The sequence below is a fragment of the Castanea sativa genome, chromosome 6 (genome assembly GCF_040712315.1).
Source record: "Castanea sativa cultivar Marrone di Chiusa Pesio chromosome 6, ASM4071231v1".
Taxonomy (NCBI): Eukaryota; Viridiplantae; Streptophyta; class Magnoliopsida; order Fagales; family Fagaceae; genus Castanea; species Castanea sativa.
This window is the reverse complement of record NC_134018.1, coordinates 17,492,403-17,516,638: the sequence shown is the minus strand read 5'-3', so window position 1 is coordinate 17,516,638 and position 24,236 is coordinate 17,492,403. Positions and strand designations below refer to the sequence as shown.

Here is a 24,236-nt window from a genome sequence, read left to right as displayed (position 1 = left end):
TCTTTTATTCTTTTTCTTTTCTTTTCTTATATATTGTTTTTTTTTATTTGTGCGTTCACATTACTATTGTAGTAGATATATTATTTTATTGGGATGTTTATATTATTTTATTATGTTGAAGCTAAAATAGATCCACTGATGCTGGATATTTTGTAAAATGAGTAAGTAAAATAGATAAAGTAACTTTTGTCGGACCATGTGCCTTACCAATCCATCCAACGACCAATTGGTGAAGGATGAGGGGGCCCAAATCTTTTATAGCATTCGATTGCAGACCAAGCCCATTGGTATTGGAGCGAATTGTGAAATCCCTCATAATCCCTCCCTCACAATGCGGCTCCAACGACTCGAACCTATGACCTTGGCTCTGATACCACTTGTCGGACCGTGTGTCTTACCAATCCATCCAACGACCAATTGGTGAAGGATGAGGGGGCACAAATCTTTTATAGCATTCGATTGCAGACCAAGCCCATTGGTATTGGAGTGAATTGTGAAATCCCTCACAATCCCTCCCTCACAATGCGGCTCCAACGACTCGAACCTATAACCTGGCTCTGATACCAGTTGTCGGGAGATAAATATATTAGGGAGCTTCCTTGAGTAATTAATATAACATATAGAGACACACTTTAACCCAAAAGGCTTAAGCCCAATGGGTATGTGCTCAATTACATTATATTAATCACTCATTCTTCTTATCTTTATTTAATGTGGGACTTCACTCACACGTGTAACCCAACAACTTTTTGTAGTGCCAAATAACTAAAAAAATAGCTCCACCAATGTAGATGCTCTAACGAAAGATTATTACATTCATTGTAGCATTTGACCTTCCCATTTTTTATTCCACTTCTCCACTTCGAATCCTTCATTGAATCAACTAGAAACAATTACATTTCTCTTGTCGCACGGTAACAATAAGCACTCATTATATTTTTGTTGGGGACATGGTTGTCAAAATCGCGATCCGGATCGTAAAATCGCACGATTTTACGATCCCACCTCACCAAAAAGTTTAAAATCGTAGCAGGATCGCAAAAATGTTAGGATCATATAGGATCGTATGGGATCCTACCGATCCTACCATTTAGCTTGAATTTTTTATTTTTTTATTTTTTTTTAAGTGGGATTCATTTGGGTAAACCTAAACCCACAAGCCCAACGGGTTTTAGAAGCCCAATAATGAATTGAAGTCCCAAATTTACCCCTATGTCAACATAAAATCTCAAAAAAAACTTATGGTATAAGTTTAACGTTTTCAAAAACAAAACCTAAACTATTTAGAAACACAAAGCTCCAGCACGCACCTCTGTCCCGCGCCTCCTCAACCCTCTGTCAAAAACCCAGCACCTCTCAGCCCTGTTAATGGTGAGTCATCACTGCCTTTAAGTTTTCTTAACTTAACTTTAATGTTTAACAAAAAAAAAAAACCCAGTCAAAAACCCAGCACCTCAATCCTACGCCTCCTCACTCCTCTGTCAAAAACCCAGCACCTCTCAACCCTTTCAATGATGTTGCCATGAGCCATCGCTGCCTTTAAGCTTTTTGGTAATTTGTTTTGGTAGTTAGTACTTAGTAGTTTATCATTTATATGTACTTTGATAGCTTGATTCCATATTGTTGTGTTGTGTATATGATTTTGACAAAGCTTTTAAGGTTTTTATTTTTCTATTTTGTTAACTAAATTAAGTAAAATTTGAAAAATTATGAAATAGGATCTTCATTATTTAATTAGCTAGTTTACCTTAGATTGAAAATTCTCTTTTGGATTACATATTGTAAAATTGTAGTTAGCTAGTTTTTATATGCTAACTAGCCTAACTTATTTTGGATTTGGAACTTAGAATTTGGAAAACATTTTCCATATGTGTAGATAATATTTGGGTACTTAGTTGCTAATTAAACATGTATTGAACTTTTTAGATACATTATGTCAAAAGTTAAATATATTTTGCTTCGTTAGAATGACATAAGAATGATGTAGTGCGTGCAAATTACATTTTATGATGCAATTTTTTTTTTAAATGGATGGATTCATATTTTAAGTGATTATATAACATACAAAGTTACTATCAATAGGTTTTTTGCTTAAAATCTGAAAATAAGTAGGATCTTACGATCCACGATCCGATCCTACCTACCTCCCACGATCCTACGTAGGATGCTGATTTTGACAACCTTGGTTGGGGAAGTAACTAAAAAAATGAAAAGTAGATTTATGGGAATATCACTGGAATAGTAGAATTAATCAACTTTGAATGCTTTTTCAAAACATTCATTTGCCCCGGAAAACATTAATATCACATAAGTAGTAGAATTGAAAAAATTCAGTTTTGATAAAGCCATAAGCAAAAAGGATAATACATGCTTGTGAATGTTTTAATTAAAAAAATTATTTTGTATTTCTAAATGAATCCATAGTTCCAAACCATTAATTAACGTTTGCTCCTCTTGCAATTACATTATAAATAATTTTTTAAAACACTACACATAAACAAATTAACCAAAATTTTTTTTTTTAAAAAAAAAAAAGATTGAATTACACCAAAGCTATAACTTACGAAACAATTACTGTTTTATCGAATTCCAAATCAACCAACACATTCCTAAGAACCACATTGAATCAAAACGTGAGACCATAAAACAATATTGGACAATTTTCAAGTATAAAACTTTTTAAAGTCGTAGGAATGGAATTAAATATAAGTACTACCATAAAACTGTACAAAACATTCTTACATGTAAATCGCATGGCCTATCCCATCTTTCAACTGCAGCATTCAAAAACGAAGGGAGACGCTGACTATTTTATTGAAGGAGGCAAACTGCAAACTTTGGAAGTGTATGAGTATCCCATGAAGGAGTAATAAGGGTAATATTGGGGGAAAGCCCACTATGTTTAGCGTAGTTTACAATTTCCTCCTTTATCTTAGAAACCAATCAATTTTCCCCTCTATGTTTAGGAAATGAGCAAATACTCCTAATCCGTTACTTTTTTCAGTTAAATCCAATGAAATTACAATGATTACAAATGCAATTTAAGAAAACAATAATGCGATTTTCAATTTTCAATTTTTTCTCTTCCTTGTGGTGTACAACTAATAAATTCTTTAAAAATTCTCGTTAGACTTAATTGAGAAAATAACAATTCAGCAAAAAAAAAAAAAAAAAATTTTGAGAAAAAAAACAAATCTGAGGTATTTGCTCATTTTCCAAACATAGAGAGGGAAATTTGTTGATTTCAAAGATATATGAGGGAATTGTGGACTACCCCAATCATAAAGGGGTAGTTCACAATTCCCTCATATATCTTTGTTAAAGGGATAATATTTGTTTGGTTTTGAAAACTAAAAAAACAAATGACAATTATTCAAACATTTTATTTTGAAAACTAGAAAGAAAAAAAATTGACAGCTAACCAAACTTTTCGATAGTGATAAAAATAAGAAAATTAGGATAATATTTGTTTTATAATGCGGGGTTCAATAAAAAAACTAACCTCATCACAGGCGCTACGTACGTGCAATGAGACTGTTTTTTATTTTGAGTTTAATGTTGTAATTTTTCAATTTGAATTTGTCTATTGTTAGTGAGGTTATAGGAGAAGGGATTTTTAAGAAGCTAGAATTTAGGATTTTGAAAAGAAGTAATCTGTTCCGTTTAATGTGTGCTAATTTTTAGGAAAAAATATATTAAACGTGTATGAGATATATTTAAATAGAGAGTGTGTGCTAATTTTTAGGAAAAACATTTCTTAGGTAGTGTTTTGTTGTTGAATTTTATCGAATTACAATTTTAACTATATTTTTTTAATTTTTTAGGAATAAGAATTATCAAATTAGATTAGGGGTATTTTTGACATTTTTTAAAGTCATAACTAACTCTCTGAATTCTCTTATTATATAGAGAAGAGATAAAGAAAACCAGTGAATGATAACTTGATTTTAGGAGTTAGTGGGTCTGCTAAACAAATTGTAAAGAAAAAAAATATTAAATTGTTGACAGAATAGATTTATAGTTTAGATTGAAGTTGAAAACCAAAAGAAAATTGGTCATATTTTGTAAGTAATATTATAAATGGAAGTTGTAGTTAGAGATATATTTTTACCAAGTTATCCTTTAGTTTTATCTTTATTTATTTATTTATTTATTAGAATACTAAGTATTAACACACACATACGGGGAGAGAGGAGAAAGTTTTTTAAAAAAACTTACAGTGGTGTATATCCAAAAGAGCCTAACTCTTGGATACACAGCACGGACTTTAAATCTCTTTAACTCAGTCTTATTTTCCAATGTGGGATTAACCCTTTGTTTTTTCTTTTGAGAAAACTAAGTATTAACACACACACACGGAGAGAGGGGATAAGGTTTTTTAAATAAATTTACAGTGGTGTATATCGAAGAGGGTTTAACTATTGGATACACAACACGGGTTTTAAACCTCTTTACAGTGTTTTATCTCTATTTAGACCTAGGAGTGTTTGGGTATTTTTGAATTAGCAAAAGAATGTTTTATATAGTTTTATGGTTGTACTTATATTTACTTCCATTACTTCAACTTTATAAAGTTTTATGCTTGAAAATTGTCCAATATTGATCTATGGTCTCACGTTTTGATTCAATGTGGTTCTCAGGAATGTTTGATTGATTTGGGATCCGATAATACAATAATTGTTTGGTAATTTATAGCTTTGGTGTGATTCAGTCTTATATGGTTTTTTTTTTAAAACTTGGGTTAATTTGTTTATGTGTAGCATTTTAAAAAATTATTTATAATGTAATTGCAGGAGAAGAGCAAACATTGATCAATGGTGTGGAACTATGTATTCGTTTAGAAATAAGAATAATTTTTTTAATTAAAACCTTCACAAGCATGTATTATCCTTTTTGCTTATGGCTTTATCAAAACTGAATTTTTTTCAGTTCTACCACTTATGAGATATTACTGCTTTCTAGGACAAATGAATATTTTGAAAAAACATTTGAAGTTGATTAATTCTACTCTGCCAGTGATATTCCGATAAATCTGCTTTTCATTTTTCAGTTACTTCCCCAACAAAAATATAATGAGTGCAGAGTGCTTACTGTATAGTTTTTTTTTTTTTTTTTTTGATGGGTGCTTACTGTATAGTTACTAATGGATAATAAACGGTTAAAGTTGTATGGAGAAGTGGAATAGAAAATGGGAAGGTCAACTGCTACAATGAATGTAATACTATTCCATTCTAATAACTCTTGGTAATAACTCTTTTCCGTGAGTTATAGATTATGATGGATAAAAAATTATTGACCAAAAAAAATAAAATAAAGAGCTTCTAAGCAAGTGTGTGAGCACGTGCTTAAAGGCTAATATTATTTAGCTTAATTAAATATGCTTATTTTCATTTATGAAATTGTAAAAATTTGATTCACCAACCTCATTATTAAAATTATATATAATTATTACTATAAATGGATTATTTATATTGTGAGGACAAAGGGTCCAAGGCATGCTTTTGGCCCTTGGGCCTGATCTGAAGGTATTTACTTGTCTGAGGAGGGTTTAGTGGTAGTAATGATACCAAACTTAAAAGCCCACAAGCAAACTGTTACGAAAGAGTTGATGGAAATAGTTCAAAGAGGGACATCTCCTCGACTAAATGAAGTGAAGATCATGTGATACGCCATGATATTTAGAAGGAGATTCTAGAAGGTCTGGTGGATGAAGATGTGTTCCACAAGGGCACAAAGAGGAAGAACGAATGAGAAATATCTTAAAGAAAACTGTTACCACCACATTAAAGACTCTGCACCAACTTCTTTGGCCACATTAATGAGAAAATGACATCTGAACAGTGGTGATCAGCTTTACAGCTAGTGTTTGAAAACTTCAAGAGGGCCGTGGATGAGACAAGTATCTTGATCGGTGATCTGATTTATACGTGGAGGATGGAGAGAAGAAGGAGGATGATATAAAAGGAAAAGAAAGGCATTCAAGGAGAGGGATCGGGAAGAAAGAGAAAAAACATTGTACCCACCACCACCCTTAATTGTAACCTATCTTTAGAAGAGGAAAAAATAATACAAATCGTCATCGGCTTACGTCCAAGGAGAATTTTTGTTACATAAATAGTTCATTGCATGTGAACTGGGATTGAGCCTGGCATCTTTGTTATCCAATATCCATGGAACCTAGATTTCAAGCTCACTCTTTACAAATTTCACTGTATTGGGCTTTTTGGGCTTGTTCCCTTTATACTATTGGGTTTGGGCGTAAATTGTGACTTTATATATATTATCAATAAATTACAAATAAAAATTTGATTTCTTATGAACGCTTATTAATTTACACGATCTAATCTCAAGTTTATATAAATATATTTTTGAACATGTATACTTATAATTGTAAACATATTATGTTATATATACTTAATCAAGTCTCAACTCGCAAGCTTATTCACATACACATGATAAGCTTAAGTTTGATTCATTTATTAAATAAATGAACATAAACACACGTTTTGATGAGTTTGAGTTCGGGTTGTTTATAAATAGTTTGGTTTATTTACAGCCCTAACTCTTATAAATGTTTCCTTATAGAGATATTGTAGAAGGGACTTCAATTTGGGTTAGAAAATTGCATAGGTATAGTGATGATGATATTCATTTTTTCCCAATAAATATTGACAGTTGTTAATTTTAGATGAAGTATGAGGCCCGTTTACACTTTCATTCAAAGAGACATCATAAAAGCCAAATAATCTCACTAAAAATTGTACCGACTGCCATAAAAAGAAGTATGAAGGCCTGTTTACACTTTCATTCAAGAAGACATCATAAAAGCCAATTAATCTCACTAAATATTGTACCAACTGCCATAAAAAGAAGCATGAAGGCCTGTTTACACTTTAATTCAAGAAGACATCATAAAAGCCAATTAATCTCACTAAATATTGTACCAACTGCCATAAAAAGTGGGGGAAAGAACAAACAATCTTGTGACATTAGTTGAAATGTGAACATAGGATGGAGAATCAAGTTGTAGTGTTATTGTGTTATACAACATTGCTTGTGTAAAAAATATTGGGGGAAGGAGGGATATATGATTAGGGGCAATAATTCCCATGGTCCCAAAAAAGGTCTTCGCAAAAGTCAATGGCAAGAAAGTTACAAATTTAAAAAGAAAATGGGTTCAAAAAATTCAACTCTATGATTAGTTACTAGGACTCAGTAAACCAATGATAAAAGCTTGATTAGCGAAATTTGAAGTTTTATCCTTTTCTCTATGACTTTGTGTCTATTATAAGAAAAAAAAGTATAGAATATACATATAATTGAATGATGAAGACCACACAGCCGAATTGATATAATATTTTTCATTCATATGCTTGGAAGGCCAAAAGATACGAACAAGGAGATCCAGCCATGTGGAAATCACATGGCCAACTCCAACAACTTATGCCATCATCCCACTTGTTATTAAGTGGATACATAGATTCCCACTATAATTCTTCCACTTTTGCTTGTGTTCATTCATCAAAACCTGAGGCTATGACCGATTGATAAGAAACCAGCTGCCTTACCAGCAATTCCAAATTTGGCTAGAGAGAGAGAGTTTTGACATGCTAGTCTTGGAATAAGATGCAATTTGTGTGATAGTTAATAGTTCATCTATGGTTGGTGATTGGAGTATTGATATTTTTTACATACTTGACTTCAAAACCAATATTTGAGTATTAGTCCAATTGAATTGACCAACCAAACTACTTCTTGAATTCCAAACTACTCAGTACCTACCAAGCCAAATTTTTAAATGCAGAGCTTACCAGAATAATCTGGTTCAACTTCAAATGGTTTTTACAGACTGAAGTGAGTTATTTTTAGATAAAATTATATAAATTCTACACATTTTTTTATTATACATAAACTGATATGAATGCTCTTAATATAATAAATAACTACAGATAGGGAAAGAATAACATATTGACTCCATAAACAATTATACGTATCTGGGAGCACTATATTGGCTCGCTCACAAAAATCACATAAAACTATAATAAGTTCTATAATGATGGTTATTGGCACCATCTTGTCGCTATTATTTTCAAATCAAATCATAATAATTATATGATTTAATCTCAATAGTGACTTCACATTCGATGGAATTCATTCAAGTTTTCACCATACATCGAAGTCATTTTCACATTTTGATGGCAATAGCCCGAGTTTTCTTTTTCTTTTATAATTTTATTTACTATCAAAGGTCATCTTTGGATCTCCTTTCATTCCACTACAAGTCTACAAGCTATCCGCCAAATTTTCCTCATTGATATTATCCAAGAAGAAAAATCCTCATTGAGTGATTTTTGATGTTTTTACAATTTTAGTGATTTCATTTTATAGATTTTTATTAGTTATTTTGATAGATATTTAGTGATTTATTTTTTATGTAATATTTTAAGGTTTTTACTAATGAATGCTCTAATCTATTAATATACTTGTAAGTGCACAATTGCACCTGGACCCAAGAACAGTTATGGGCTCAGGCCCAACGAGCCTTAAACAATACGAATTTGTAGAGTGTGGGCTTGAAACCTAGATTAGAAATGGGTGGGAGTCAAATAACAAACTAAGGGTGGTAAATAATTGGAAACAACAAGGAATATTGCAAATTGGCCTCCTCGGACGTAAGTCAAGGGCTGTTCTTATATTATATCTTTCTTTGTTTCTTTTCTTTTTAGGTTACAAAAAAGTCCCCCCTTCTTTCTGCCTTAAATTGCTCTTTATATACTACTCTTTTGAATGTTTTGTACACGTGTTGCCTCACCTCCCCTTTAGCCTAGATATTTCTTTTCTCAGTGCCTTTGAATAGTAACCAGAAGTTTCTCTTCCACTGTTCAGACGTCACTTCCCCATAAATGCGGCCAGGGTGGTAGGTGCAGGGTCTTTAATGTGGAGGTAGCAGCCTTTATCTTTGACATTTCTTCAACACCGGTGCTTCTGGGGCGTTCTAGGGTTCACCCCTTTTAACCATTGGCCTTAACTGTGTCATCCCCTAACTTTTATTATGAAATCCCGAGTTCTTAGGTGCTCGTCCGAGGGTAAGTTCACCCTCGGCTGGATCCTTGTATCCTCGGCGTATGGGCCGATCCATAGCACTAACAACTTCCAAACCCAGGATCAGGTCGGCCTTCCTTAACACGGCCCAAAAGGCCCACGTTCCCATCAGGATCTTTTTGCCCCCCACAATACTATTTTAGGAATCTTTTATGGGGAAAAAATAAATGATTTTTTAAGAAAATTTTATGGAAAAAATTAAAAAAGTAACTGATTTTTTTTTTTTGCAAAATTTTCAATTATTTATAAAAATTTTCCTAAAATGATTGATCAATGAATGCCTCTTAACCGAATTTATATTTAAATATAACATGAAACCAACAAATATAAAATTTATGAAGTATAATAATTACAAACAAACAGATAAACTCCTTTATGTGTGTTGATTATTTGGATCATTTGTGCATAGAAAAATGGGATAATATGTTAATTTATTTTCATCTTTTAGGAGGGCGAAGTGTTATTCATTAAAAATCTGGATATAATGAATCAAATTTTATTACACTTTTTTTTTTGTTGATAACCTCAAATTTTGCTACACATCAGTGTAATTTAACCCCTGAATTGTGACAACAAAAAACCCCTGAATTGTGCAAAAAGGATGACACATGTCTGCTTAGGAATGGTAGGGGACCCAAGGTGCACTGAGCTAGCGTAGACCCCTCCATTTCAAATTCCAACCCTCCACACGTGCCGAAGATCAGAAACAGCCATCAAGCACCAAATTCTCCCCCCACCGGCTCACACGTGCGCACGCCGAAGCCCAGAGAAAATATAGGCAAAAATAAAAACAAGCAACAACAACAGCAACAAAAAACGCCCCCCAAATTTTTTTTTTTTTTTCAGTTTATAATTAATAAATAAATATAAATAATATAAAAAAAGTCAAGAGGAAGAGGAGCAGAGCAAGTTGTGCTGTGTTCTGTTGTGTTGTGGCTTTTCGATCTCTCTTTCTTTCCATTCTTTCTTTCTTTCTTTCTTTCTTTCCGCTCTCATATTTATCAGAGCCCCGACGAGAGAAAGAGGAAGAGAAAGAAAAGCGCGCGTGAAAATACCATTTTGCCCCCCTGGTTCCTCTCTCTTTTTCTCTCTCTCAATCTTTCTCTTCTGATTTTTGTGCGGACCACCATGAACGAGAAGGCCAGCGTTACCAAAGAGCTCAACGCCAGGCACAGAAAGGTTTTTTTTTTTTTTTTTTTGTTGAAAATAATCTCAAATTCAATGAAATGTTAAATTCGCAACTCGTTTTGCTCGAAAAAAATGACCACGGATCATTGATTTGGTTGTTGTGCTGTTTGATTGGTTGCTGAGAATTCGAATTAGAAAGAAAATGAAAAATCTTGAAGACTTTGTAACTTGTTTGCGTGGCTTAAATCTTTAATTATACCTGTTATTGATTTGATCTGTATGTTTTGGACCTGAAATATCTTTTCTAACGTTGATTATGAATTCTGGTTTATTGGGGTTTATTAATGTAATTGATTTTGGCCACTTTTTTTTTTAATTTAATTTTAATTTTAAATTTCTAATTCTTTTAATGGGGTGGGTTTGGTTAATCTTTGGTTTGGATTACTGGGTTCATTTCCATCTGATTCAATGGTGTTTCAGATAAGCTCATTTTGTAATCGTGTTGTTTTTAATTAGATTCATTGAATTCTATGGTTTTCTTTTTCATGTTATATCAGTTTACAATAGGGTATAACACCATGAACTTATATTTAGACAGAGAGAATTAATTGGATTGTTTCGATGATTCAAAGGACTCCAACATATGCTTTGATGAGATTTTGCATCTAGTCATGTCTTACACATTGCAATGATATGTTGTTTATAACCGGGTTTTACCGTAAATGCAAGCTTGTTCAGTAGTACACTATGGTGCATAAATTGAGTGTTTTCTTGTCTGTGGGGTTATAATTTTTTTTAATGGTGATGTGGGGATGAAACCAGATGAGCTTGAATACTTCTAGGATTAAATCATGCATAGATAAATGCATAAACTGATGGACGTCAGTTTTCTGTGCTCAACTCTATCTATCATATAGTAAATGTGACCTTGTACCGCTGCATGAAATATGGTTCTTTGTAGGCTGGGTGTAGGGGAAATTTTATATTTGTTTCACATGACAAAGGGATAATATGTCAAATTCTATTTCTTCAAGCAGTTTCTCATTACATGAGAAGCGGATGTTTTAATATGTAAATTAGAATGGAGATGATTTTCTTGAGTTTTGGAACCATGGGCAATTTCAGAATCAAGAGGCATTGATCTGTAATTTTCTTTGGATGCTAAATTTAGCTTTGTCTTAGATTTGATATAATAGTTCTACTAGGCGTAATTATGCCAATGCTGTGCTTTTTGCTGTCAGTGTTTAATGTTTGTTATGGTTTTTGTTTGTATACTGATCTTTGCTTCATTTTCATCTACGTTTGTTGCTCCTTCAGTGTGTTCTCTCAATTATATTCTTATCTATACTACTTTAAATAAATGCAGATTCTTGAAGGACTTCTTAAATTGCCGGAAAATAGAGAATGTGCTGACTGCAAAGCTAAGTATGTACCTTGAAGAATTCAAAAGAGATGATCTGGATATTTTTAGAAATTTTATGGCAAGGAGCCCAGAAGAGACAATGTAGATATTGTTCACTAGCAGGGTTCCAAGTACATAGAAAGAAATTTACTATAGAAAAAAAATCATTGGTCATTCCAAATATAAGCATGTCATTATTTAAGTACATTACTAGTACGAGTTGCTTATAGTGACTTTAATACTATGCAGAGGTCCAAGATGGGCTAGTGTGAATTTAGGCATCTTTATTTGCATGCAATGTTCTGGGATCCATAGAAGTCTTGGGGTACACATTTCAAAGGTGGGTTATTAATATTATTTTATTTATTTTTAAATTTATATGTCAATTAATCTATATCCATGGTCAAATTACAACCTTTCTTCGCTATAGGCTGATTTGTGTATCCAAAAATGGCTTTGGTTGCAGGTGCGGTCTGCTACACTTGACACATGGCTTCCAGAACAGGTTGCATTTATTCAATGTAAGCTTGTTTATTAGCTCATGGGCTTGAATATATCTTGACTGATTTCACATCGAATTTAAGATTGAGAAACTGCCTACAGATTTTGATTTTATCTTTTCTATGTAGCAATGGGAAATGAGAAGTCAAATAGTTACTGGGAAGCAGAGCTACCACCAAATTACGACAGAGTTGGAATTGAGAATTTTATCCGTGCAAAGTATGTGATAAGAGCTAGCCTTATGAATTCGTATCTTACATTATATCATTTTAGTGCATTGTTATTCTTTTTAATGTACATTTGGTTACAATGATAAGGTTATATGTTCTTTTTTATTCATAGTCATTTTAGCACATTCTTCTAGGTATGAAGAGAAGAGATGGATTGCAAGGGATGGAAAACCAAAATCACCAACTAGAGGTCAGGAAGACAAGGCTTCTGTGCATTGGCAGAGGCCCGGGGAAAGAAGTGGGCATGGCCATATTTCTAGTTCCGAAAATACGTATGAGGAAAGGAAGATCACTCGACCACCTGGTACTATTGCTACAAGAATTAGCCTTCCTGTTCCACCAAAAGGACCTGATCAGGTATCTTGATTTGTATTTCGTAGTTGATTACCATTTACGTATAGTCTTTGCTTTCAAAGCAATTACCTGTATGGATAAGATAAACAAGTTGAACGTGATGACTTCTAAAGTATTACTTTATGAACCATCATAACCTTTTGGTCCCACAATACGTAGAGAATGCCCGTAATTTAGCTTTGCAGTGCCAGTTATTGGTGATGTCTAAAAGGGAGCCCCAAGGGGGGCCATGAGCCCCAATGCCTCTCACGTTTGGTCGTTTTATCTGGAAGTGTATCAAAATTCCACTAACTTGCTTTAAATGTTTTCCCCCCCTTCCCTAGTCTCTTCATTGTCTGGATCTGTCCCTGCTTTAGTTCTAGTTTCTCAAAAGGAATACTCTCGTTCATGGCCACAAGTGGGGAGCTGATCTAGTTGGCTCAGCTATTGTTCGAGCAGTATTATCATCTTTCTTAACCCAGATATTTGCAATACTGCACAATGAATTCTTTCCCTAAGTGCTTATCTCTGGACATCTGCAATTCGGGAAGAAAAAAAGAAGAATCAGTGACCCTTTAGGGGACACATCATCACAATGAATTTATTAGACGGGCTTGTTTTTGTTTAAATCACTGAATGCGAAAGTAAATGGCCTTTATCATGAACGTAGATCCTTCCTTGTGACCTAGATTGCTACTTCTGCTGATTTATTGCCAGATACATCTTTGGCATTTGGAAGCATAGCAATGGGTTGGGAGAAAAATCACGGATGTTTTAATCATGGTGGTTGTCTATATAAACCATGCCAATGTGTATCTGAAAGTGAATTAAGTACATCATTGGAATTTCTGGGTTCTATATATTTTACATAGCAACAGTTTATTGAGCACAAGAATTTCAGATCAATGTATTGATCCTTTTCTGGTCTCAATCTTTGGTCTGAGTATCAACTATGGGTTGGCTGGCTGTCTATGTGGATGATAAATTTAATCTATTGCCATAATAATGATGAATTGCAGAAGCAATTGAGGAATTAAATATGGACAGTGTCAGTTACGCAGTGATCTAATATGGTTGAATCTACAGTTTAGTTGATGTGTTTTCTTATCTCCTAAGCTATAATGGCTAAGACTGGTTAACCGAGATGATTCCTGTTTTTACCTCATTTTTTTCCAAATCCTTATCTGCCTTTCTAGCTAGATTTGATAATAGTACTGCATTAGCTTCTTTATGGATGATTTAACTACATATGAGCAGGTTACTCCTGTTCCAAAGCCTCAACATGTTGAGAAAATAGAGTCAGCATCAGCAGTGGCCCAAGATGAAGCAACAAAGCAGGCTTTGGATGCTGCTTCTGTCGTCTCTCCACCAAAAGTTGACTTTGCTACTGACCTTTTCGACATGTTATCCATGCATGGTCCAAGTGAAAATGGCTCAGAGGCAGCTTCACCTGATGAAAATGCTTGGGCAGGTTTTCAGTGTACGTCTCTGCTGACTACATATTTTCACTTTCTGGATCATCAAAACAGTATTGTTAATTTCATGCATCTTTTTGCTAACATGTATGTTGCATTTTGAGAATAAGGGTTATGGTTGTGCTTTTGTTTATGGTTGTTGCAGCTGCTGAAGAAGCATCAACAGCTGAGAAAACTGGTCCGACAAAGCCAGTTGAAAGTAGCCCCCAGTCAGCTTCTGGAATTCAGGATCTTTTTCTAGATTCACCCTCAGTAATGCCTCCAGTTTCAGAGAAACCCAAGAAAGATGTAAAAAATGATATTATGAGCCTTTTTGAGAAGGTATATGCTTTGCATTATTTATAAGATTGTTATGAACTGATTTTTGACTAGGTTTATTTGTTTTTGGTTAGTTATATAAAATTTCTATTCGGTATTTGGAGTTCCAGTGTAAAAGTTCTTCTTTTTTTTTTTCAATTTAAAATAATTGAGCTTGTGGAACACCCCAATATTTGTCTATGAGTTTGGTTGGAGTGTATAGTTTTCTGGTTATTGTTATGCGTTGCATGTAAAAATTAACAAAAAATATAAGATTATGGTTTGAATTGCAGTCCAATATGGTGTCTCCATTTGCTCTGCATCAACAACAACTTATGATGCTGGCTCAGCAACAGTCCCTTCTCATGGCTGCTGCAGCTAAATCTGTTGGTGGGGACCCAAAAGTTATTGGAAGTACTCAACAACCTGGGTCGAACGGTAGTATGAATATCCCTACTCAAAGTTGGGCAAATGCTGGCTACCAGATTCCTGGCATGATAATGCCTGTTGGTGGGCAGAGTGAACTGCACACACTCATGCAGGTAGAGTCCATAGCAGGGATTCATTAAGTTCTCAATTTGGTTTTATTAATCTTTATCTATTGAGTTTCTCATTTTTGTTATATTTCATCTGGAGTTAGGCCAGGAACATAGGACCAGCACATCCTGTGGGGAGCTCTGTTCCATTTCCTACATCTAGGTATGTCATTAATTTTGCTTGAGATCTTTTTTTGATCTATATTGGATTTTTGGAGGTCAAAAATGGAAAGCAATATTTCTTTTGATGTTAAGTAATTAGAACTGAGAACTGGATTGGGTTATTATTTCATGTGCCTGCTCGTTTGTAAGGCATTTTAAATGTCATGGCTACTTGCATAATGGGTTTCTTATCCAACACATGCTGGATGGGAAGTTCTCAAGTTGGGAAAGCTTGACTTGGTTTATTTTGTAGCTTTTATCTACACAACTTTCAGAAAGTATACACGTTTTTTTAATGGCCTTGTATCCCATCTGAGGTTAACCCATAGCAAGGACTCCCTCCAATTCTTTTTCAACTCACAATTTGAAGCATATGTTTTCATTGTCCCTCGTGCTGCCTTATTTGATCTTGAACCTGGTGTCTGTTGCTTTTTGTGAAGGAAGATCAAGATCACTTTTTTTTTTCTTACAAAGATTGACATATTGTGCATATATTTGTATTGATTTTGATGTGGGAAAAAGTGTACTTCTGTACATACAAGACTTAACACCCCTCCACACACACACACACAAAAACCGCTTTTCTTACCCAAAAAAAAAAAAAAAAAGCCTCTATAAAAGCTGTTTGATATATCAAAGAACAATGCTGAAAGTTTAATATTGACTAAAACTTGAAAGAATAAGATCCTTAAAAAGTCCAAATAAATACTTACCAAGCTTTTGGTATGGTTTTTAACCCTTCCAAGATTTCATTCTTTTTCTTTTGGTGTGGTTTGCACACTGTCAGAAGGTGAAAGTGAATCATCACTTTCCGGTAGTGTGGTTACCATCGCTATTGTTATGATGTGATACGTTGCTTATATATTTATTTGGATTCCCAGTATGCAGTCAGTCAATAATCAAAGATTTAATCATCATTATGTATTGTGAGTTGTGACATGCACCTGTGAGAAAGATTACCCAAACTTCCACATGCACTATAGTGTCCCCTTTTATTTTGCTAAACACTGTTATAAATCTTAATATTCATAACTGTTGCCATTTCTGTTTTGCAGCCTTTATTCTATGGGGCAAGCTACCCCAGTTAATGGTGCCACGACCACTGGAGTGAGTAAACCTCAATCAACATCTACAGTATCATCTGTTCCTCCTACTCAGTCTGCGAAGGATTATGATTTCTCCTCCTTAACACAAGGGATGTTTGCAAAACAGTGAGTGGCCTTTGGGGTGACAATGCTTGCTTTGCCATACTAATACAAAAATAGTTGAATTACAGGAAAATAGCACTTGGAGTTTCTTACCTGTACTCGGGGTTGTAAACCATTTGTAGAGGCAGTTCAGTTTTCTTCTTCTTGTCTGAGTGATTGCTTCATTTGTATGATTAGGTGTATCTGGAGTAATAAAAATGAGTTTAGATTTATTTTGAATTATTATTTTTTGCCTTTTAATCTGCATTTATTGATAGGACATCCAGATTATTCTCTTTGAATATATGGAGATTCGTCCCGTGACTAAAAGGAGCACCTTTTTAATAAGTCCTGGGGTGATTGTCAGATTATGGATAATGATTTTTCGAATAGCAATGATTGATATTTGATTTCTGCTGGATTTTGAGGTTTGATGTTTCTGAGTGTGAGGCCTAGTGATAACGAATGAGTTCATTATTGGTTTCTGCTGGGTTTTGTGTTAACTTGTGAGGAGTTCATTGTTGCATATTTGTTTTTGTTAGTTAAACAAATGTGGGACAACCCACGTAAAACCCCATGCCTAAACGAATGCAAAAGCTATAACAGTGTTTTTGGGTTAAGATTTTAAGCAGGAAAATTCTATTATGGAAATTCCTGGTTTGGGTGAACTAGAAGATGAATTTTCAAATATCAAGGTGGAATTCTAGCCGAGATATGTGTGCTCCAAATCCTAGTTAAAAATTACTCCTAATGAGGAGTCCACATGAACAAAGGTAGTAGATTAAGAGGAGTTTATTTTAAAATAAATACAACGTGACAAGGGATTTCAATCGGTGGACAAGGTGGTTATGTAGTGTAGATGACTCGCACTAAGTTCAAATTCCTCTAAGTTATATCTATTTTGGTCTCTACAAGAGATAAAGATAAAGACTAGAGAAATTCTAAATTTTGTTTGAGTGAAAAACAATGAGTACCTAAAAAATGACTACGCTTTAGTGTCATTTGGGAGGAAAGAATGGAATAAAATGGAATTAGAAGTATAGAATTTATTAGAGCTCTATAGACAAGAAGGTGTTCCAAGATTCGTGAGATCATGAGGGGGAGGCTCATAAGACAAGCTAAAGGTCAGGTTTGCGGGCAATCTAATTGTGCAAGACATAGAGAACCTAACCTCCATTTAACAGAATTGATGTTATAAAAAAATTGTGAAAATTATTGTGTCCCTAACATTGCCCAAAAACATATGCATAAAGACACTATTTCTTATTTTAGATGTAAAGCCACTAACCTAGATTGACAAGTACTTTTCTTTTACCCTAGCTCCTTCCTAACCTACTAAACTCTATTTATTAAAACTTCTCACTGTAACAATTAAGCATCTTCAATTTCTTCTATACATTTGGGCGAGTAAACTGACTCACCATAATTATGACTATTGTGCTATTGAAGTTCCTTCCTACCGACTATTCCCCCCAATTCGCACATGTAACTATTGTACAATCATTAAGCTTTAGCATCACTCCTATGGACAAGAATTTCTCCAAGCCCATCTTATTTTTATTCATCCTGAAGAGATAATTGGTAATGTACTAATGACCCTTTTGTAGAAAGCAAAGTGCCACCTCAAGAGAAATATAAAATTTCTTTTAAAAAATTAGGTTACTTTATTAAAGTTGGTCAATTAATAATCACTATCAAATCTCTTTCACAAGAGAGTAAGTCTCACACTATACATCGTCATGACATAAAATACAAACTGCTATAAAAGGGCCATAAACCTATAATCCCTTGTGTAGAGATCATGGAATGTAAACTTGTTCAAGTGTTGTTATAATTTTGAATGTGTGAGTGCCTGAACATTTTGTAATTGGTATAAGAGCCTATATACTTCCCTTATCTGATAAAAATTCATAGGTCTACTAGTTATCTTAGGCTTAGGTTTCAAATTAATAGGCTTTAATCTTGAATACTGAGGATCTGTTTGGTTTCCCATTTCAAACTCACATATTTATATTTTAAACAACATTACACACACCTTTTTGCCCATACGTATTTCAAAAAATTACAAAAATCTCATCTTAAACTACTCTATCCCCTAAATTTTAGAATGCCCCGAGTTAGAGTTCCATTGTTTTTAAGTAGTAATAAAACTACAATAACATCTCTATTCGGTCTCATTTGAATTTTTAAACATATTTTAGCAAAAACCGAAGACACCTTTCTCTGATGTCACCATCATTATTGTCAGAGTAGTTCAAACAATTCTCTCTAGCTATAAAATTTAGTCAGAAAGGGGGAAAAATACACTTTGATTTTATTTATTCTAACCAAATAGCTTATAAAGATTAGAAAAACCCTCTTAACATAGGAGAACGAAAATAACAAGTTAAACATTACATTTTCAAGACCAAGCCAAATAACTACAAATAAATCAAAATACTTGTCTGCCTATGATAGCTAAAACAGAAAATTGAATATTTTTTTAGGAAACTCAAAATAAATGCTGACTTTTTGGACAAAATAACACATTAATCTTCTGAATTGAAGGGAAAATTCGTTCAAAATCATGGGCTCTATTTGCTGGACTTTAAAATCATCTTGGCTAGGCTTTTGCATCAAATTGGGCTGGCTGAAGCTTGCGACACTCCTATGTCAAGGAGGCAAAGGTTTGAGACAGGGAACCCATTCTCACCCTATCCTTTTGTCATTGCCATGCAATTCTTCGCTAGAATAGTGCAAGAGAAGATCAAGGAGCCCAATCAATTCATATTTCATTTCCATTGCAAGGAGTTGAAAATAACAGCCTAAGCTTTATTGATGATCTTTTAGTTTTCGTTGCTGTTGATTTTTGCTCAATTAAATTGGTAAAATAAGGCCCTGAAGAATTCAAGCACATGCCTGGGTTTTTCTATTAATCCCAGCAAGAGTGGGGTGTTTTTATTTGCTATTCCTCAGCATCTAATGAAACAAATTCTTGAAACCTTGCAATTTAAAGAGGAGTATCAGGTTTTTAGATATTTGGGACTTCCTCTTATTTCTAGAAAATTAACACTAAAGGACTGCCATCCATTAATAGGCACATGCCTGGGTTTTGCACACACTCAAAACGTGTTTTGGAGGCTATTGGACTCGGACACCGTTAAGGTTTAATTGATGATTATAGACTGTTCTTGGCTCACTGATACAGCATCAGATGCACCACTATTTTTAATGAAATAAATGAATTGCAAATTTGGTTGTAAATGAACCAAGCTCTTTGTAAATAGTTCGAACTCAAGTCGGGAAAAAGCTTCTTTAATTTGTTTGTTTAGAAAACAAGCAAAGTTCAAGCTTTAAGTTTAGGCTCATTTATTAAACGAGCCAAGCTCAAATATAATAATATATTTGTGAAAAAACTCGAGAATACAGTGGCTCAATTTAACTATATATAGTATTATATTTTATATGTAGACTTGTCTAAAAATATATTAATATAGACTTGAAATTGAATTGTATAATTTTGTTCATAGGTACATATGATAGTAAATTATTATTTGTAATTTATTGAAAATATAAATAGTCTATTCGTAGTAACTTATTGATGATATAAATAGTTTATTTGTAGTAAAAATTCATAGAATTATGAAGAAGTAAAAAATTTTAGTCATGATTTCACAATACATAGAAAAAAAAAAGTTAATCAAGTAGTTAGTAAACAAGCTCGAGCTTGCTCGACAAGAGAATAAGACAAGTTTGAATATAAAATTTTGTTTGATGATGAGCTCAAGCTTGGTTCGTGTTAGAAAAAAAAATGAACAAGTTTGAACTTTTAATACTTGGGTCGGCTCATTTGTAGCCCTAGTAGTGAATTCATAAAGAAAAATAAATAATAAAAAAGGTGTTGCCAATACATTAGCACATGTCACTTCACAAACCATAGACTTTTTTTAATTTAAGTAAAAGAAATGTACAAATCTTTAATTTCAAAAGTCATATTTTCGTGATTATTGGTGTCTTTTTTTAGATTTCTTTAATTGAAAATGGAAAATTATATTTTAAACCACATAATTAATTTATGGTTGGATTTAAATTAAATCCATATTTTCATAAATTTTAAATTATATTCTACACTTAAAAAAAATGTTCTAATTCAAATCATATGTACATCTATTTACAGTGGCATCATTACTAGACATTAGTTCATTCTAAGCCACACGATTTATTTTTTCTTTGGGTAAATTGCAAATTACACTCCTAAAATTTGGGGGTATTTTGATTTTACATCATGAAATTTCAGAATTTGGATTTTATTCTTTAAAGTTTGGGAGTGTTTGGATTTTATATTCCCAAATTTTGAAATTTCAGAGTGAAAAATCCAAACACCCCCAAATTTTACAGAGTAAAATCTAAATACTTCTAAAATTTAGGTGGTAAAATCCAAATTTTGAAAATCAGGATTTAAAGTCCAAATTTTGAAAATCAGGATTTAAAATCCAAACAACCTCAAACTTCAGGGAGTAAAATCCAAAAATCCCCCAAATTTAAGGGTTATAATTTGCAATTTACCCTTTTTATTTTATAGAACCACGTATTATGGGTTAATCACTAGCAGAGTGCATATTGCTATGCTAGAATAAGATTAAAAGATAGGTCACAAGAGAGGTTGAAGATGAAGCTAATACAAGGGACACCATGAGTTGAGTGATGAGATACATGGGAAAGCCGAAAATCAATGAAGTTTTGAGGAAAGAAACTAATGCGAGATAGTGAAAGTGACCGTAATAGGGAACGAAAGAAAGATAGGAGTAAAAAAAAAAATCTCATGTTATTTCAATTCTACTGTGAATCAAAATCTTCTGTCCTATAGATTGTTATTTAAAGAAATTACACTTTACCATTCTAAACTATACCACATATTACATTTTACAACCTAAAAGTTTCAAATACACGTTTTGTACCATAAATTATGAATTTTGTTACACTTTGCACCTTGACGTTAAGGTTGTTGTTAATTTGGATGAAAATTCAAAGTTTAGAGTGCAAAATGTAATTAGGAATATAGTTTAAGGTGATAAAATGTAATTGTTCTCTTATTTTTAAGTGATTAGGAAGTGAGGCAATTAAGTTTTTTCATACTGTTCCATCCAAATTAACAATAAAATTGTTGTCAAAGTGCAAAGTGTAACAATGATCATAGTTTAGAATGTAAAATCGTGTATTTGAAAAGTTTAGGGGTGCAAAGTATAATCAGGTATATAGTTTAAGATAATAAAGTATAATTTATTGGTTGTGTTTCATTCCATGTATCACTAATATATAAAAAATTGACACTTGGCTTTTTTCCCTTCTCAACTTAATATGCGAAGAATCTTTTCTTTCTCAAAAAAAAAAAAAAAAAAAAAATCTTAATAGGAGAAGCAAACATTAATGCCTCTAGTTAACACATTAATACCTAAGTCATAGACAGCTCTCCCTCTCTCTTCTATATATGTAAACTCTCCCTCTCTCTGTTTCTCGGCTCCTCCACTTAGCTGAAGCGTCTGATAGATGCTAATTTTGGGGTTTGTTGTGGATTAATCTCTTTTGGGGATAACCCATTTTCATTTTTGTTCAATTAGGTAAAGGGATGGAGAGAAAAAGGTTTATCTTTGTTGTGAAAATTTTTGTTCCTAATCATGTGCAAAGCAAGAATGTGTCCATATTCATTCCTGTGTAACCAAATCTGAGACATTGGAATTTGAAATTTTCAACGATTTCTCAAACAACAACTTTATCTAATTCAACAAAATTCAGGGAAAAAGGTTTAAGATCTCGAGTTGTATACCAATTTCAACCAAATTTAACTTGGAAGTTTTAAATATATTTCAAATAGGGTTTTTTGTTCTTTTTTTTTGTTTTTGTTTTTGTTTTTGTTAAACAAGATCATTATATTAAGAAATAACCAGCCTATTACAAAAAAGCTCGGCTTTATCAAAAGTCAGCAAATTTTCTCCATAGATGGTGGGTCATAGGTCATTCAAAATAAAAAACTTAGTTATTTTTACAACTCCAATTTTAGCTACTGTCAGCTTGGCTTCCCTATAAATATGAGTTACTGTGCAGTTAGGAAGGACCTCATCAAGTTTCTGAAATCAGTTAAAAGAGTTTCTGACATAAGATTTACAGAGGATAGATTGAATAGCATATAAACAAGTACTTCTGCATCCAATTCTATATTAATGTTCTCAAGGTTCAAATGCCAAGCGAGAGAAAAGGCCATCTTTAAGGCCCATAGCTCAGCTATAGTGCCGAAAATACTTCCAAGTTCCAAGTTTCCTTTCAAAACTAGAGACCCATTCCTCATTACTACTGTGCAGTACCCTACGTCCACCTGCCTTCTTAGGTTTCCCAAAAATAGATTCCTCCATGTTGAGCTTAACCCAGCCTGGAATGGGTTTTTTCCATTTAACTTGGACCTGGGTTCTATATGGTTTGTTGGAGTTATCAGGAACAATAGCAAAGAATTCGGCTCCTTTCTTGATACAATGAGAGTATGTGTTTGGGTCAATTCTTCCAGATTGGAAAATAAACTTATTTCGTTGGAGCTAGATCAGTCATATAGCTTTGGGGGTACGCAATCTTTCAATGCATACGAGGCTGCGAGAGAAAGAGAAATGATATGTCCACAACATTTTTACAACATTTTTACAACAAATCCTAAGTGGCAAGTTGTTATTGTTGGGACAAAAAAGTAATCTTAGTGTTAGATTCAAATTTGAACCTATAACAACTAACCACCTATGATTTGTTGTAAAATTGTTGTAAAAATGTTGTGGACGTAGCACATCTCCGAGAGAAATGACACTCATAGTTTTTAAACAATCCAACAACGGGATCCCAAAAAAATCCGCCTTGCATCACTGATGCCCAAGTTCCTCCAAACATGGGTAATTGACTCAGCATACATACCACAATTCACAAGTAGTATCAAGGTTAAAACCCCTTGAACCTAAAACTTCTCTAGTAGGGATGCTATATTGAGAGCATAACCAAAGAAAGAATTTTATTCTTGACATAGTTTTAGAGTTCCAGACCCACGTGTTAAAAGTATCCAGGTTCAGAGGGTTTTAGCCTTTAGCAAATTAGATAGGCCGATTTGAGAGAGAAATTCCCATCCTTAGAAAAAGCCCATATGTGTAAATCTTCCTGCAATGGATTTGAAGCAAGGAGAATCCCTTTAATTTCCTGCAAGATGTAATCCGGTAAAACAAAGGAAATCCCTATATCATTAGAAAGGAAATCCTTAACAAAGTGTTGAGGTCCAAAACATCACAAGCATTGTGTTAAGGCCCAAAACATTACAAAATTGAAATTTAGAACCCCTTTGGGCCTTCAAAGAAAGGACAAGGCCCAAATCCGCCAATAAAAGTCCACTTAAAATAAGTAGGAGGGGGTCCAAACCCATGAATGGGCAAGCTTCGGGTCTTAGAAAATAAAAGAAAAGGAAAAAGGAAACTCAACCTAGCCCTTGTGAGGGAATTTTGCTGGGGAGCCTAGAAAGGGACTGGACCAAAATACCTTGGGATTCCCAGAAGCCTAGGATCCTCAAGATATGTAGAAAGAAATTAGCTGGGATTGGAACAGCTCAAGGGAGCATGCTCATGGACACAAAGAACGAAGGTGGATATGTCCCATCAGCTGCCCATGGTTCAGAAAAAAACTAATGACTTAGGAATCAGCATTTCATGAAAAGAAGCCTGGTACCTAGGGGAACGCAAGAAGGTGGACATGAAGGAAGGTGGCTAGGGATTTTTCAGCCTAACAGAGAGGAATCTGCTAATTTAAAGAAAATGACAAAAAGTGAAGCAGCCAAAAATGTGGGTCTGAAAAGTAGCATCTAGAAGCCTTGGAAAAAGAAGATTGGA

General features: G+C 33.6%; 1 protein-coding gene across 1 annotated transcript; it reads left to right on the top strand.

Annotated features, from left to right (window-relative positions):
• The first annotated feature begins 10,003 nt into the window (after positions 1-10,003).
• Positions 10,004-16,614, top strand: LOC142640448 (ADP-ribosylation factor GTPase-activating protein AGD5). Its single transcript, XM_075814548.1, has 11 exons — positions 10,004-10,281; positions 11,597-11,655; positions 11,882-11,972; positions 12,099-12,153; positions 12,262-12,352; positions 12,498-12,720; positions 13,954-14,176; positions 14,317-14,492; positions 14,762-15,010; positions 15,109-15,167; positions 16,222-16,614. Exons 1-11 carry the CDS (start codon positions 10,231-10,233, stop codon positions 16,379-16,381), a joined length of 1,437 nt encoding a protein of 478 aa, XP_075670663.1. The 5' UTR covers positions 10,004-10,230; the 3' UTR covers positions 16,382-16,614.
• Positions 16,615-24,236: the final 7,622 nt, after the last annotated feature.